Source organism: Suricata suricatta, chromosome 16 (genome assembly GCF_006229205.1).
Source record: "Suricata suricatta isolate VVHF042 chromosome 16, meerkat_22Aug2017_6uvM2_HiC, whole genome shotgun sequence".
Taxonomy (NCBI): domain Eukaryota; kingdom Metazoa; phylum Chordata; class Mammalia; order Carnivora; family Herpestidae; genus Suricata; species Suricata suricatta.
In genome coordinates this window covers 39,788,262-39,803,868 of record NC_043715.1, presented here as the reverse complement: position 1 = coordinate 39,803,868, position 15,607 = coordinate 39,788,262, and the positions used below count along the sequence as shown (strand labels likewise).

General features: G+C 47.8%; 1 protein-coding gene and 1 long non-coding RNA gene across 2 annotated transcripts in view; one reads left to right on the top strand and one right to left on the bottom strand.

The window, feature by feature from the left end:
• Positions 1-12,301: 12,301 nt before the first annotated feature.
• Positions 12,302-14,357, bottom strand: LOC115281179. The gene is made up of 3 exons (XR_003904147.1): positions 14,185-14,357; positions 13,026-13,216; positions 12,302-12,428 (listed from the first exon to the last, which is right to left on the bottom strand). It is a non-coding gene; the product is annotated as an uncharacterized LOC115281179 (long non-coding RNA).
• A 753-nt stretch (positions 14,358-15,110) lies between these two features.
• CEBPA (CCAAT enhancer binding protein alpha) overlaps positions 15,111-15,607 on the top strand; it is a 2,317-nt gene continuing 1,820 nt past the window's right edge. Inside the window, exon 1 of the mRNA XM_029924262.1 lies at positions 15,111-15,604. Coding sequence (XP_029780122.1) covers positions 15,220-15,604 — 385 coding nt within the window. The 5' untranslated portion in view covers positions 15,111-15,219. The remainder of the gene's footprint in view (positions 15,605-15,607) is intronic.

The following is a 15,607-nucleotide window of genomic DNA, read 5'->3' as shown; positions in this document are numbered from 1 at the left end:
CAAGTCCCTTAGCAGAGATATGATTTGCACGTATTTTCTCCATTGGGTAGGCTGTCTTTGTGCTCTCTTAACAATGTCATTTGAAGCACACGAGTTTTAATTTTGATAAAGTTACATTTACCAATTTTTCTTTTAGTGTCCTATTTGAGAAATCATTGCCTCATCCAAGGTCATGAAGATTCGCCCCTGTGTTTTCTTGTTTTCCTTTTATAGTTTCTTCTCACTCATTTAGGTATTTGATCTGTTTTGAGTTAATATTCGTATAAGGCATAAGGTAGGGGTCCAACTTCATTCTTTGGCCTATAGACAGCCAGCTGTCACAGCACCCTTTGTTGAAGAGACTACTCTTCCCCCCACTGACTAGTCTTGCCACTCTTGTCAAAAAATCCATTTACTATAGATACATGGGTTGATTTCTGGGCTCTCAATTTTATTCTATGGATCTATCTATCCTTATGCCAGTACACTGTCTCAATTACTTTTGCTTTGTAGTAAGTTTTGAAATTAGACCATGTTAAATCCTCCAAATATTATTTTTCTTTTCAAGATTGTTTGGGCTACTCTGGGTTCCTTGAGTTGCGTATAAATTTTAGGATCAGTGCATCAATTTCTACAAAGAAGCCAGTGGAGATTCTGATAGGGATTGTATTGAATAAAATAAACTTTTTAAATGGTGTATTAATTACTATGCTGTTATTTTATGTGAAAATGGGAATAAAGTAGCATTCACCAAGTGACTTCATAACAATTTCGTGAGTTCGTAAATGTCAGTGTGAGTCATAATCTGGATCCAGAATTGCCAAATTCTCTATTACTTCCTATGGAACCTTTCAAAACAATACTTCCTTCTCCATCTGTGCTCTACGCTTCCAGTTTAGGCCTCTAGCCTTTCTAATCTGCGTTACTGAAGCATCTTCCAGAAATCACTCTGCCTTTACTCCAACACATCCTCCAACTTTAAGTCAGAATCATCCATCTAAAACTCAAACATGATTCTCTCTCCTCCTTTTGAGAAACACTTCAGTGACTATCCGCGACCATGAAGATAAAGTTCAAATTCTTTAATGTACTTCTAAGGCTCATCTAAGTCTGACCTCTACTCATCTGCTGCTTACCTTTTATCTCTCCTCAGTAATACCAACCCATCTCTATATTTCAGGCACACCAAAAATCCATTTACCATCCCCAAGAACACCAGCCATCCTGATGCCTGCACTGGCCCCCATGTGACCTTTATCTGGAATGCCTTTCCTTTTCATCTATCTGGAAATCTATGATGATGGTGTTGATGATGGTAGAACAGACATGTACTTGGTATTAAAATATAAACCATAAAAAGTGTATAAAATTGAAATTCAAAAATCTTCTCCTATTCTCAACCTCCAGTCACATTCTTCTGTTCTACCAGCTTTTACTTTATGTATTTTAAGGCTCCATTATCAGGTGCATACACATTTATAATAATCATATCTTCATAATGTTTTTACCTTTATATCATTATGAAGCATCCCCTTTTCTGGTAATAGTCTTTGCCTTTATTACTATTTTACTGATGTTTTTATAATCACTCTAACCTTATGTGTAAGGTTTACATGATATATCTTTTCCCATCCATTGGTTTTTCAACCTGTTTGAGTCTTTATATTTAACATTGCTCCTAGACAGCATGTAATTGGGCCTTGTACTTTTATCCATTCTGACAACCTCTGCCTTTTAATTAGAATACTAGTCCTTTTTATTTAATATAATTATTTGTATAATTAGATTTAAGCCTATAATTTTACTATTTGTTTCCTGTTCATACTTCTGTTTCTTTTCCTGTTTCTCTTTCTTCTTTTTAAGTAACTGAATATGTTTTAGAATTCAATTTTAACTTGCCTATTGATTTTGTGCCTATGTCTTGTGGCTTTACTTTTTAGTTATTGCTCTAGGATTACAATACACATCCTTAATTTTGCATAGTCTGCTAAGAGTTTATACTGCACGACTTCACATAAAATGTAGAAACCTTGCAATCATATAGGTCCATTTATAACCCCTAAACTTTAAGCTATAATTGTTGTAATTATTACATCCACATACATTATAAATCTCATAATACCATGGTATTTTTTTGCTTTAAACAATTACTTGTACTTTAAAGAAATGAAGGATAAAAACTATCTTTTCTAGTTATCCACAAATCTACCATTCCCAATGACATCCATTTCATCCTGCAGACCGGGGCTTCCAGCTGGCCTCACTTTCCTTCCGTGTGACAGACTTTCCTTCGCATTTCCTACAGTACGGGTCTGCTGCTGACCAATCCTCTTAGCTTGTCTTTAATCTAAAAATATCTTTATTTCACCTTTATTCTCGAAAGATATATTCACTAGATCTAGATTTCTGGGTTGACATTTTTCTTTCCCACCAGTACTTTAAAGTTGTTTTCACTGCCTTTGTTTCTGATAGAAGTCCCAGGTCATTGAGTGTTTGTTTCCCTGAATGAAATGTGTCAGCTTATCTGACTACTTTCAAGATTTTGTTTTCACTCAGTTTTCAGTGATTTGACTACAATGTCGCTACGTATGTTGTTGTTTTCAAGACGCTTTAGCGTTTCCTGAGCGCTTTGAATCTATAAAATTTTGCCTTTACCAAATGTAGCCATTTCTTCAAACATCTTCCGTCCCATTTTTTCTCTCCTCTCTTTTTAGAACTCCAATTACACGTATGTTAAATCTTCTGGTATTGCCTCACAAGTCTTTGAGGAACTGCTCATGTTTTTTTTCCAGTCTTTTAAAAAAATATATATGTCTTCAGGCTGATAACTTCTACTGAATCATCTTTAATTTACTGACTCTTTCTTTTGTCCTCTTTTCTGTTCTTAAAGCCATCAAGCGAATTTTTAAGTTTCCGATACTGCAACTTTTGTTTCTAACATTGGCTTTTTCACTTCTAAAATTTCTACTTGGTTCTTTTTGATGATTTATATTCTACTGAGATTTTCTATTATCCTCTTAATGGGCAAACATGTTTCCTATATATATCCTTGGACATAGTATTAAAAACCACTTTAAAATCCTTGTCTGAGATTCCAGTATCTGAATCATGTTAGGATTGGTCTTCATCAGTTGTCTTTTTTTGTTTTTAATGAGTGATATTTTCTTGTTTTTCTGATATGTTAGAAAATTATATTCTTTTTATGTATTATTTTTATATCCTAGACATCGTAAATGATAACTTTGTAGAGTCTCTTGATTCTGTTATGTTCCTCTGGGGGAGGGGAGAACCGATTTAGAGTTTAGCTTGCAGTAAATTTGACTCAATTCACACTGTAAATTCTGCCTCCCCCGTGGTGGGTGGCCTTGGTTGCTGTTTGATATCAGTGCCACGCATGTGAAGCTTAAGAGTCAACCAGAGATTTGGGTAGAATTTATGCACAGAACTTGGGCACCACCTCCCCGTTCTTGGATACCTGGTCCCCACTTGCCAGTAACTGTGGTTGCTCTAAACCATGTCTACTGATTCTTCATCAAGCCCGTAATACTGATAGATTGCCTATCAGAATTTTAGCTGCCCTGCCTGCATAGACTGGGGCCTGCCTTGAGGCCAAATGCTTTAAAAAACTTTTTATCAATGCTTATTTATTTTTGAGGACAAGAGAGAGTATGAGTGAGCAAAGGGCAGGGAGAGAGGGGGACACAGAATCTGAAGCAGCTCCAAGCTGTCAGCAAAGAGCCCAACACTGGGCTCGAACCCACGAGTTTCAGAGGAGATCACGGCCTGAGGTGAATACTTAACCAACTGAGCCACCCGAAGGCTAAATGTTTTCTTAAAGAAACTCATTCTGTGATGGTGATGTTCTTTTCTTAGTTCTAAGTGTCAACTTTCCCCCAGCCTCTGCCTGCTTTCTTCATTCTCCAGTATCAGGTAGTTGGGTTTTAGATTTTGTCCAGAGCTTATAGTTGGATATATCATTTTAATTTTTTTACTCATTCTAAAGAAATCTATGGCTGGAAAAAAATGATAGGAATCCCTGATCTCATTTTTAAGGGATTTTGATTTTAAAAAATTTTTTTTAATGTTTTTTATTATTTATGAGAGACAGAGAGAGAGACAGATCACGAGCAGGGGAGGGTCAGAGAGGGAGACACAGAATCCGAAGCAGGCTCCAGGCTCTGAGCTGTCAGCACAGAGCCTGATGCAGGGTTCGAACCCATGAACTGTGAGATCATGACCTGAGCTGAAGCCAGATGCTTAACTGACTGAGCCACCCAGGCGCCCCAAGGGATTTTGATTTTTAATATTTATAGTAGGGAATTTTCTAACATCCTATGTTAGTCTTATTTTGTACTCCTATTGGTAAAGTTAATCCTCAATATTTAAGTGCTAATAATGGGTTATTGTATTTAATCCTCACAGCTCCTCTGTGGGGCAAAGATGACTTTATTATTCCATTTTAGAGATGATAAAACCAAACAAGAAAGGTTAAGCTGCTTGTCAAAATCACTGCTTGCAAAGAGGGCAAGGTACCAGGACCAAGCTGGAGAGAGAAGGTGGAAGGAATCATCTATGACTTTGATCTTGGCCCAGTTCTCACTCGTCACCCAAGTTCGAGACTCATCCCAGCTGGGCAAAACCAACAGAATCCACGCTAACTAGCTAATGAGAGTGAAGTTAAAGAAGAGTTCAAGAAAAAAGTAAGAAGTTGGCAACGTCTCTAGCAGGACCAGAGGATCCAGAACAGAGACCGTGTGGCCAGCCTCCACACCTGTGGTACCCCAGACACTCTTGGTCACCTTCCCAAAGCCAAGTCCAGCAGCACCTGTTCCTTCACCGTCGTGCCTCTAGCTCTCGTAGCCTGTACGCTGTCAGTTCTCCCCCACATGCCTCATCCCAGCTGGAAGAGGGCGTTTCTGGCTTCTGCGTGGCGAGGTGGGACGCCCCCGGATGTTGGACGGGTGTTCGAATGGTGCCGGGCAACCAAAGAATTCAATGTGCACATTCCATGTTAGTGAGCCATTGGGCAGATCCCGTGTGACCTGCGTTTCTTATAATAATTTCTCCCAGTAAGAGGCCAGAACAACCCCTTTCTCTGCTGCCTGACTTTGAGTTTCCCTCGTTTAGAGAAAAGCCAAACTCTGCTAGCAGTTTTATAGGAGCATGACTCATGCTGGCTTTTGTTTAACTGTTATTGCACCTTGACCATGATAAAACGACTGTGCTTGGAATGTAAGCTGGATTTTTCTAATCGATTACAATAAAAATCAGATTCTAAAGATACACTCGTTGAAACTCTGTTTGTTCAGGGTCACCCCCCCCCCCCAGTTATTGACCAAGCGGACAAGGCTTTGTAACAGCACCCCCTGGTCCTCAAGACTGCGCCGGCCTCTGGGCCGTGGGGGGTTATCTAGCCAGAAGGGAGTGTCTGGACAGCTTAGTGGGTTATGTGCTTTCCAAGTGACCTTTGGAATTTTGACTGAAAAATGGCAGAGACGGAACCAATTGGAGAGATGGGAAGGGATAACCCTGCCCCGCCCGCAAGTCCCTGGACTGCTTAAATCAATATAGACAGGAAGCACAACTCCGTATTTGGGGTAAACGAGTTCATGTGGCATGAAAGAATTTTACTGTAACGGATTCGTTTATAGATTTTCTTGGGGACAGCAATGAAAATAAAGTACCGTTTGGGCTTTTATGGTCATTTAGTCCTGTTCAATTATAGAAAAAACCAATTAAACTCCCTTATTATCCCAAGACTAGTATTCTTGGGGAATATTCAGCAATCGTGGTTTGCAATTTTTGGAGTAATGCCAATTCCTTATTATGTAATTATTGTTTAATTTGTTTATATACCTTAATGTATAATAAAAATGTCTAACCTACTTGCAAGTCCTTTTCTAGTTTTCCTGCCTAAGTGCCCTTCCTGAGATGTTCTAGGCAGATTAAGCTATATGTAGACCCTTGCCCTTTTTTTACACAAATGGAGACATTGTATACTCAATTTCTGCACTCTATATACATATGTATACACTTATATACACATGTGCATGCGTATTTTATATTGACATATTATGTATGTACATATGTATTTTTATATATGCATATATATTATAGATGTATTTATTGCATATATATTCTATATATGTATAAATGAATATATCAGCTTTTTCCATATGTGTTCCTATAGATTTTAATCCTTTTTAACAGAGATGCAGAGGATAATTAACCAACTAGCCATGATTATTTATCTGATTTATTAATAGACAGACATTAAGCCAGCCTTTTGCAGTTATAAATAGTGCTTTGGTCAATACCCATGTATGTAACTCTTTTGTGCATGTGAGAGTTTATGGGATAACACTTCTATAAGTGGAATTGTTAAGTGAAGGCTAAATGACACATTAAATTAGATAAGTATTATTAAATTGTTCTCCAGAGAGACTGGATCAATATATAATCGTTTCTGTTTGCTCTATCCATTTATCTGTATAGCAAATTATCAAACGTTTTTAACCTTTACCCACCTGACCGGTATAGTTTTAATTTGTGTATCTTTTATTCAGAGAGTCAGAATCTTTAAACATGTTTAAAATGCATCTGTATTTACTGGGTTTTTTAAAAATTTATAAACGGTCTGTAAATGCCCGTTTTCCTTTGAATTGGGATTCTTTTTCACATTGACTTGTAGAAGTTCTATATATAAAAATACATGAGCTTTTCTCATTTAAAATAAAGATAACCTGTTAAACATAGAACTAGATGTGATTCGGTGTGTGAGTAGGTCCGAGTCTCCCTGGGAGCAAATTTACAAATCAGACAATTTATTCTCAGGGCATATTTCTGGATTTTTAAATTTGGAAGATAGGGTCATTCAGAAGCATTTTGAAGTAATTTACAAAACTATGCAATCCGTGATGGCATTCTATATTTGTAGAGTAAATGAAGGTGACTTCAAAACATTTTATAGTTTATAAAACTATAAAAATTATAAAACTGTAAAATTAAGGTGACTTAAAATATTTTTATAGTTTATAAAACTATAAAAGTAATAAATACATACTCATCTCTTTAAGAAGCCCAATATACACAAGTGTATAAATTAAAAAGAACAAGTTCTCTCCCGTCCTACAGAAACAACACCTCTGTTCACCGTTCGGCGTGTACTTCTCCTAACCTCTCTCTGTACACTGACTACACGGATTTTTAATAATGTTTTCCTGGAGAGGGAGAAGCTACATGCTCTTCTCCAACTTGCTTCTTTCAGGTAGGGATAATCCTGGGTGTCAAGAATGGCAACCGCTGCGAACTCTTTTAACTCTCTAAGCTGACGGAACACTCCCACAGACCAAGCAGGACCTGACCGTGGCCTCCTGGGGCCTGACCTAATGGGCTCTGACGGACGAGGCCCTTGGCAACCCTGGGCGGCCCACTGTGTGCAGCTCACTTCTCTTGTTACGTCAGTGCCACTTTTATACACAACGTGGAGAGGCTTAGACGTGGGCGAGCGGACGACCTACCACAAGGACAGAGGACTAGAATTGAGGGCTTCCAGAGCACCTAAAATCTCTTGTTTTGGTTTTCAAAAGACTTGGTTTCTCACCTCTTTTGTTTGTTTGTATTTAAAGACTGCACCCTGGAGACGCTGATCCATGGGATCGTGGCCAGGAGGGGTGGGGACAAAGCGGTGGGCGCACGGAAGCGCCAGGGAAAGGTCCCTCAGCTGGGCAGTGAGCTTCTGCCAGGTCCACATGCTGAAGTACCCCCTCCCTTCCATAGGAGCCTGCCGGGAGGAAGGCCCGTCTGCTCTGGCAAGTCTAATGTCCAGCCGTGCCCAAGGACGAAGTCTTGCTCTCCTGGAGCACCCTCCCAACAGTGCGGCACAGACAGAAGGCACTCCGCGGCCTGGGTGCAGGGTGCTTTGGGCTGGCCTGCGGGACTCAGAGTGTGCAATACACACATGAGCCCACTTCCAGAGACCTCCGTGCACCTAGCCTTGTGTCCTGGCCGGGCTGCATCTCTCCGGAGAAAGGAGCCCTTTTTCCTCTCTGCAAAGGCACTCTCTGGTCAGCCAAGCCCCTGGGGGCCACATCTGCTTGAAGGGGCTTCTTATGAGGTATCCCAGAAGCACTGGGCACGCTCTCCCGGCCCCTGGCAGTCTTGCCCGGCATGGCGTCAGGAGGCTCAGGATGCATCTGCCCTGGGGAGCCCTAACTTAGGGGCTCGGGTCTTCCCAAGCATCTTTTGGGGCCACCCTCGAGCTGCTCTCTGAGGCTCAGGGACAGACTGAGTTCTGGGAGGGTGGCCGGGTAGCAGTTTTCTTGAATAGAATCCATTCTGTGTTCATTCGACAAATATTTGAGGCTCTACCATATGCCAAGGCCTGTTCTAGCTCTGGAAATAGGCAGAACAGGACAGACAAGGTCCTGTCTTTGTGGAGCTGGCATTCTAGTGGGGGGAAGCCAGACAGGGAACAAGTAAAATAAGTAAACAAGACCATTTTCCAGAGAGTGCTAGGAGGAAAAGAAAACGCACAATGGCCTCAGGAGTGATGGGGGAGGGGCGGCGACTGTGCCACGGGGGCATCCGGGGAGTCTCTGGGAGAAGGTGAGACTGAGATCCCGGGAAGGGAACTGCTTCAACATCAGGAAGAAGCCTCCACGGAGCCGGCAGAGCTAAGCACGATGCCCAGAGGCTGGGAGACGCCTGGCTTGGCAGTGGCATGGTGGGCAGCCCCGAAGGGTGAGGAGGCTGAGGGCCAAACCGTGCCGGGCCTCACGCCCACGCGGACACATTCACTGCAAGTCTTCTCCTGAGTGGTCACAGGGGTTGGCAGAGGCGAGTGACGTGAACCGAGCACATGTCTAATGGGTAACTCTGGCTGCTTTGTGAGAAGTGTTGGGGGTCGCGGAGGCAGGGAGACCGGTTAGAGGCCGCTGCGGTGGGGAGTGTGGCCACTGGAACCCGGGTATCTGTGGAGAGATGGAGAAAAGGGATGGACTGGGGACACAAGGTTAGAATTACTGCTGACTGAACGCGTCCTCCAGCAGAAGCAGGGCCAGGGGCCTCCAGAGGAGGCCAGGAGCACTGGGGTCACTGCCTTCCTGCTAACGTGGAATGGGTGTGGCCCCCTCAACGAGGCCGAGACCCCGATGGTGGACCCGCGGTTCCACTCAGACTCAGGAACGAGCAGTGCCCTGCTCATGCCCTCCTCTTGCTGCTCCCTTCCCTCAGGGTGAGGAGCCTACTGGGCCAAGAAGTGCCGTGCCCGGACAGCCAGAGCCAGCTGCTTGGGCCTACACGGGCCCTTTCACCAGGCACTTAGCAGGGCACACGCATCAAGAGGTGACAGGAGGGCAGCAGTTTTCAGGGGGGGATGGGCAGTGTTGGAACCCTGTGCTGGGAACCTAGTCCCACTTGACTAAGGGCCCTTCGGCAGAGGAGAGAACCAGGGAGCAAGAGAAGGAGATGGTGGCCCTTCTGGCACCGCCATGTTCTAGAGTCAACCTCTCAATGTAGACCTGGCTTTCCAGGACACGACAAAGATTTATTTGTCAAGGTAGAAAGGTAGAACATATTTTATCTACCAGTTTGTTCATTTGACTGATAACTTTTGGTATTTAAACAGATGGTATGTGGGCTGCCATTTGTATTCTTGTCCCGGATCCCATAAGAACGTGGAATGGGTCTGCCCACATCCATGGCTCGCGTCCCGCCATGCTCTCCAAATCCTGGGTGGGGAGTCCTGGGGTCCATCAGCTACCAAGAGAGTTTTCTAACAAAACAGAGTATAAGACTTTCCACAGTTTGCTAAACAAAATTAAGATAATGGATAGAATTCTCCGACTTTTCATTTTTGACTCTGTTTTCCTTTTCTACAAATTTTGTGCTGCCTGCTACTGCTGATCCGCTAGTAGTTGCAAGCAAATGAAATAAACAAACAAGGGGGAACCGCATACATACAAGATAGTGGATGAAAGTTCAAAAAACTGGAAACAGTTAATTCTCATGAATCTGATAGTATGGGTTATGGTTTTATATGGTACACGTATAACAAAGAGACATTTCCTAACAGTTATAGAATATCTAGTGCATGGGATTGCAGTTAATTATGCCCAGTAATGTTCTGTACGACTTCTGAGTGCCTTTGCCCTAGAACCAGCTGAGAATGCACAACAATGAATTATTGTCCCCAGTTTACAGAAAAGAAGACAGGAGCTCAGAGAAATTCAACTTGCCCGAGGTCACTCAGCTAGTAAATGGTGAAGGATGGGTTGTAACAGGTCCCCTGTGTCGTCAAGCCTCCTGGTGAGACAGGACGTACAATCTACTGAGGGATAAAAATGGTTTTCCCAAGTGCCCGGAGGCTGTTGGTAAGAAACACTAGGCTCTTGGTCGGACTGTTCACTGGGTTCATCTGCAGTGCCTCCCAATATCCAAAACATAAGAACAAATTAGTGTAAAGCTCATTAGCCAGTGCATTTGTCATAAAAAGCAACTTGCATGCTGTTTTCTGTGTCTACACTTTAGGAAGGTCTTTGAGAGCATTTTATTGAATCACTGTATTAGACATATTGTATGAGATACTCGTGTCCCCACGGCAGACCACAAACTCTGTGCTTGAAAATGGATAGTTCTTGTCTTTTGTCTTTTCTTAGTTAGTCCTTATTTATTATCTTAATGAGTCCTGCTTTGGAGTGACCAATCTTCTATCCATTAAGCTTTTGATAAAGCTAGAAAACTTAATCAGAAAAGTTGGTTCGGGTCTTGCTCTTCAGAAGTTGATGAACTCTCCAACTTAAAAACAAATCCTTTTGTATGCATTGCATTAGGAAGGTTGAATCAAAGTAAAATCATTAAAAAACCCAACTTCCTAGGGCTCCGTTTGTCTTCCTAGAATGGTTAGCACTGGGAATGACCCTGGGATCAGGCTCCATTCTAGGGCCCCCCAAACCCAGCACCACAATGCATGGAGGACAGGGCTCCCCCTCTCTCCCAACTCGTCCTGCCCTCCCCCAGGTCCAGCCTCTCCTCTGAGCCGGAGCAGAATTCACACCTACAGAAATGCATTTTCACTTCTGTTGCTGATTTTCTCTTTTATGAAAAGTAGAGCCAAAGCCAGAGCTTGCCCCCTCTCCCCTGGCCCCTGCAGTGGTGGAAGCCGGGCCTGCGAGCCTGGGGCCTGTGGGGCTTGGGGCAGCCCCGCCTGCTGAGCACATTGAGGCCAAGGCACATAGGAGCATTCTCCCTCGGGGCTCTCCTCGGGAATTGCCAAGTGTCATAAATTAAGACAAGAAAGAAGGATAGTAAAGGTGGTCAGAGAGACGATTTATGAGCTTCTCTTATTACTGGCTCAGTCTCAACTGAGCCTGAGCCACACAGCCATCTCCCTCCCAAGTGATTCCAGCCAAACGCTGACGGCCCACGCATCCTATCAGGCCACAACCCCCTGCCAGCCATGGGCACCTCCCATGGAAAGTGATTCCACCACCCTGGGGTCTCACCCAGGATCTATAGCCAATTCTTGCGTCAGGGCTTGGACAGCTCCAGGACACCCCAGACCCACAGACTACCACCTGCCCTCAAATCTGCTTCTATCCCCTCGATGCTCTCTTAGACCTCAAAGGGAAGACTAAAACATGGCAGGTTGGTCCAGGCAGCTCTCCCTGGCCAACGGTCCTCTTCTCCAGAGCCACAAAGCAGGCAGGCAGGTGTCCTGCAGGTGACCCCAAGGGGCTTGGAGGAGACCCTCTATTTTCCCTGCATTACATATGTTGGGGGATGGTACCCCAACCAAAAAAGCCAGGCATTCAGCGCCCCCCCCAGGCCCCAAGTCCTGACATTCAAGTCCATCCCTGTCTTCTTCCCCCACCCAGGGTCCCAGGTCTCCATCATTTTTCATCTGGTCCACCCTCCCCTGTCCAGCCTCTATCACAGGCCCCTTTCAGCAGCCCAAACTGGATCCTAGTGCTTGTCTACTAAAAGCTGGACAACCAAACCCTTTGAGATAGGCTCTCTCCTTCACCAGGAGTGGCCTTGGCCGTGAACCCAGCCCTGTCTGAGGATCCAGTCTTATCTAGGCCCCTCCCCAGCAATCCCTGCACTCCCGCCCGCCACACATCTTGTCCTTTGTTATCAGAACATGCCAGGCACTCACTCGCAGCCTCTCCACCTTTGCACCTGCCGTTCTGTCTGCCTATCCTTCCAGCAAATTCCTGCTCATCCTTCAAGGTGTAGCTCAAAGGTCTACTCCTGTACGAAGCCCTCTCTAACCACCTGTCTTTGCTCGTAAGACGGCTGCCAGAACAAAATACCACGGAACTGGGCGGCTTAAACAACAGCAATTCATTTTCCCGCAGTTCTGGAGGCTGGAAGGTGCAGATGAGGGCGCCTGCATGGCCGGGTTGCGGTGGCGGCTCTCCCCCTGGCTTGCACACTCCGCTTTCTCCCTGTGTCCTCACATGGCGGAGGGAGGAAGGGAGGCAGGAAGGGACACAGAGAGAGAGAGAGACAGATTTCCTTCTTCTTCTCTTCTTATAAGGCACCCAAACTTATGACCTCATTGAATCTCATTACCTCTTAAAAACTGCATCTCAGAATCTGGCCATACTGGGGATAGGGTTTCAACATCTGTTGGGGGGACGATTTAGCCCTGAGTACCTCCCCAGACAAAGGTGGCTGCTGCTCCTCTTTGAGCCCCATATTCACCAGGGAAGGGTGTCCCTTGTTACAGCGTCTCCATCCTTCGTCCCCACTTACGTCTCCTGAATTAATGGACCAAGCACTACTGCCCAGTCCCATCCCCTGCTTTTTTGGGGTCACCTCTTCTGTGGGAAGGCCACCATCTCCCAGCAAACTCTGCGCACTGACCTATCGCCTGCCCAGAGCTCTGAGAGGGCAGGGGCCACCTCTCACTCATCTGTGGGCCCCGAGCACCTTGCACAGAGCAGGCCTCCTGGGGAGAGCTCTGGCTCCCCTGTGAGGCCCGGTGGCACAGCCCTGGGTCCCGCTTGGTGCCTCTATTGCCCCCACCAGCCTTTACTGACCTGGCCTTACTCCTCTGCTTACTGGAGAGCCTCTGGCGGTTTCCTCCCCTCCGAAGAGGTCACATTCTTGCTGCCTGTTCTGGAAACAGCAACTCTGCACAGCAGACCAGGTGTACATGCTCGGGACAGGACACTCGCAGCAGCCTGTGCCTTGGTGCTATCCTGCCACAGGCTGTTATTTTTAGCCCTCGCTGCAGAAAAAAAACTGAAAGTCTCACTGCATGTTTTCAGGTTTCTTCCAGGTCTCCACAGGGGCCTGCTGCAGAAATGGGTCCTGCCCCTGGCCGGGAGAGTGGCTCCGGGCTCACAAAGGTTATTTATTTAATATATTTACTTTTATTCCCAGGCCAAAAACTTAAAATATCTTGTGTCTGAGCTCTGGACCAAAAAATGAAGCAGTTGGGCCATTAATCATTGGGAATACGTTGAATAGGAACTTGATTAAAGCACAGTATGTGCTCCCCAGACGAAGTTGCTTCTTTACAGTGACCACAGTGGCAGCTTGGCCTCCCGGGGTCAGCGGTGCTTTTGCGGGGCGCCTCCTCGAGGGCTCTGGGGAGGGCTCTGGCTTCTTGCCAGGCTCCGGAAGGCCGCCGTCTGCGTGGGGGTCTTGACCCACCCAGCCCTGCTTTTCTCAAACAGGGACACCTCTGACCAGCACCCAGGCGGTGTCGGGCTCCAGCGCACAAAGTCATAAGGGGTCGGGGTGGGGGGATAGAAGCAGGAGCGAATTGCTGGCCCAGGGGGTCCCCACGGGAGTCTTGCCGCGACCCCAGCCTGGGTCGGCGATCCCGGTATAGAACCAGTGAGGCGCCACGTGGCTGGGGAGACGCACTGCCTGAAACCCCTTCCTTCGGCGGCAGTGAATGCGGAGGCGGCACCCAAGGGGTACCCGGGCCTGGCTGCCTTGTTCTCCAAGATCCCGGGGACACAGCGCCCTACGTACCACTCGGCAGGGTTTTCCCGGTAGGTGCTAGGACTCTGGGACGCCAAGGTTCCGAGGCCTCGGCTCCTCTGACACCCCCGCTCCCGCCTTAGAGCCCACTCGAATGGGGAGGGGGGCGCGGCAGTAGATTCCGATCCCCAACCCCGATTTGGGATCCCGGTCCCGGAGTCATATTCGCCTCCTCCCTCTAGGCGCCCCACCTCGCCCCAGTACCCCAGCCCTGGAATCCAGCTCGGCCCGTCCCGCAGGAAAACACTGGCGGCTCAGAGCCGGGTAGCAGCGCCAGCCCCGCGCCTAGCAACCCTAGCGCTCCGGCTAGGAGAAGTAATTAAAAAGAAAAAGTTTTCCAAGCCCAAGCAGATGGACCGGCCGTGTCCTCCAGGCTCCGCGGCCTCCGCCGCCTCGCATTCCCTCCGCTCACCGCGGGGTCCTAGCGCCCGGCTCTACAGCCCTTGGGATCCCAAGAGGGCTGCAAGCAGCAGAGCGGGGGAGAGATACTTCGGCATGGAATCGGTGGGGTCGTCTGGAGATCTGAGATAGAGATACAAAATCACCGCCCTCCAGGACGCTTCTCTCCGCCTCTCCATGCCGCTGTGTACGCTGGGCCAATAGGTCCCAAACTGTTCCCTACTCCCCCACCCCCGGCCCCGGCCCCTTCTCCACGCCGCTGCCTAGCGGAGACGCCGGTCCCGGAAAGGACGCTGTCTAGATTTTAAAGCGAGTCCGCGCCACAGTAACTCAGAGACCAAGGCTGGCCCTCCACCAAACCCCAACCCCGCCCCCCACCCCCGCGCAGCGTCTCAGTGCTCCCGGGCTCCCCGACCGTTGGCTGGAAGTGGGTGCCTTGGGGAGGCTAGAGGAGGGAGCCCCGTCACCAACCACGTGTGTGCGGGGCGACAACTCGGCCCAGGGTGGGGCATCGCACGCGCGTGCCGGTTCGGCTGGCGGGGCAGAGGGTTAGTGGGAATTGAGCCGGGGCCTCTCCTGCCGGGCGCAGCGCTCTGGCCCCACTCACCGCCCCCTCCGGAAGGCAGGCGCTAAGACCCAGGAGGCGCCGCTCCGCCGTCGGACACTAGAGGGCGAAGGCCTCCGGTATAAATGCAGGTCCCAAGCGCGCCTGGCCATTAGCGACCGGGAGCTGCGCGGGTGTGAGGGAGTCGGGGCTCCGGTGGTCGGCAGCGGCGTTGGCGCCCCGCGCAGGCTGGAGGCCGCCGAGGCTCGCCATGCCGGGAGGACTGTAGCTCCCCCATGGAGTCGGCCGACTTCTACGAGGCGGAGCCGCGGCCCCCGATGAGCAGCCACCTCCAGAGTCCCCCCCACGCGCCCAGCAGCGCCGCCTTCGGCTTTCCCCGGGGCGCGGGCTCCGCGCAGCCCCCCGCCCCACCTGCCGCCCCGGAGCCGCTGGGCGGCATCTGCGAACACGAGACGTCCATCGATATCAGCGCCTACATCGACCCGGCCGCCTTCAACGACGAGTTCCTGGCCGACCTGTTCCAGCACAGCCGGCAGCAGGAGAAGGCCAAGGCGGCTGCGGCCCCCGCAGGAGCCGGCGGCGGCGACTTTGACTACACGGGCGCCCCCGGGGGGCCCGGCGGCGCCGCGATGCCGGGAGGGGCGCACGGCCCCCCTCCTGGCT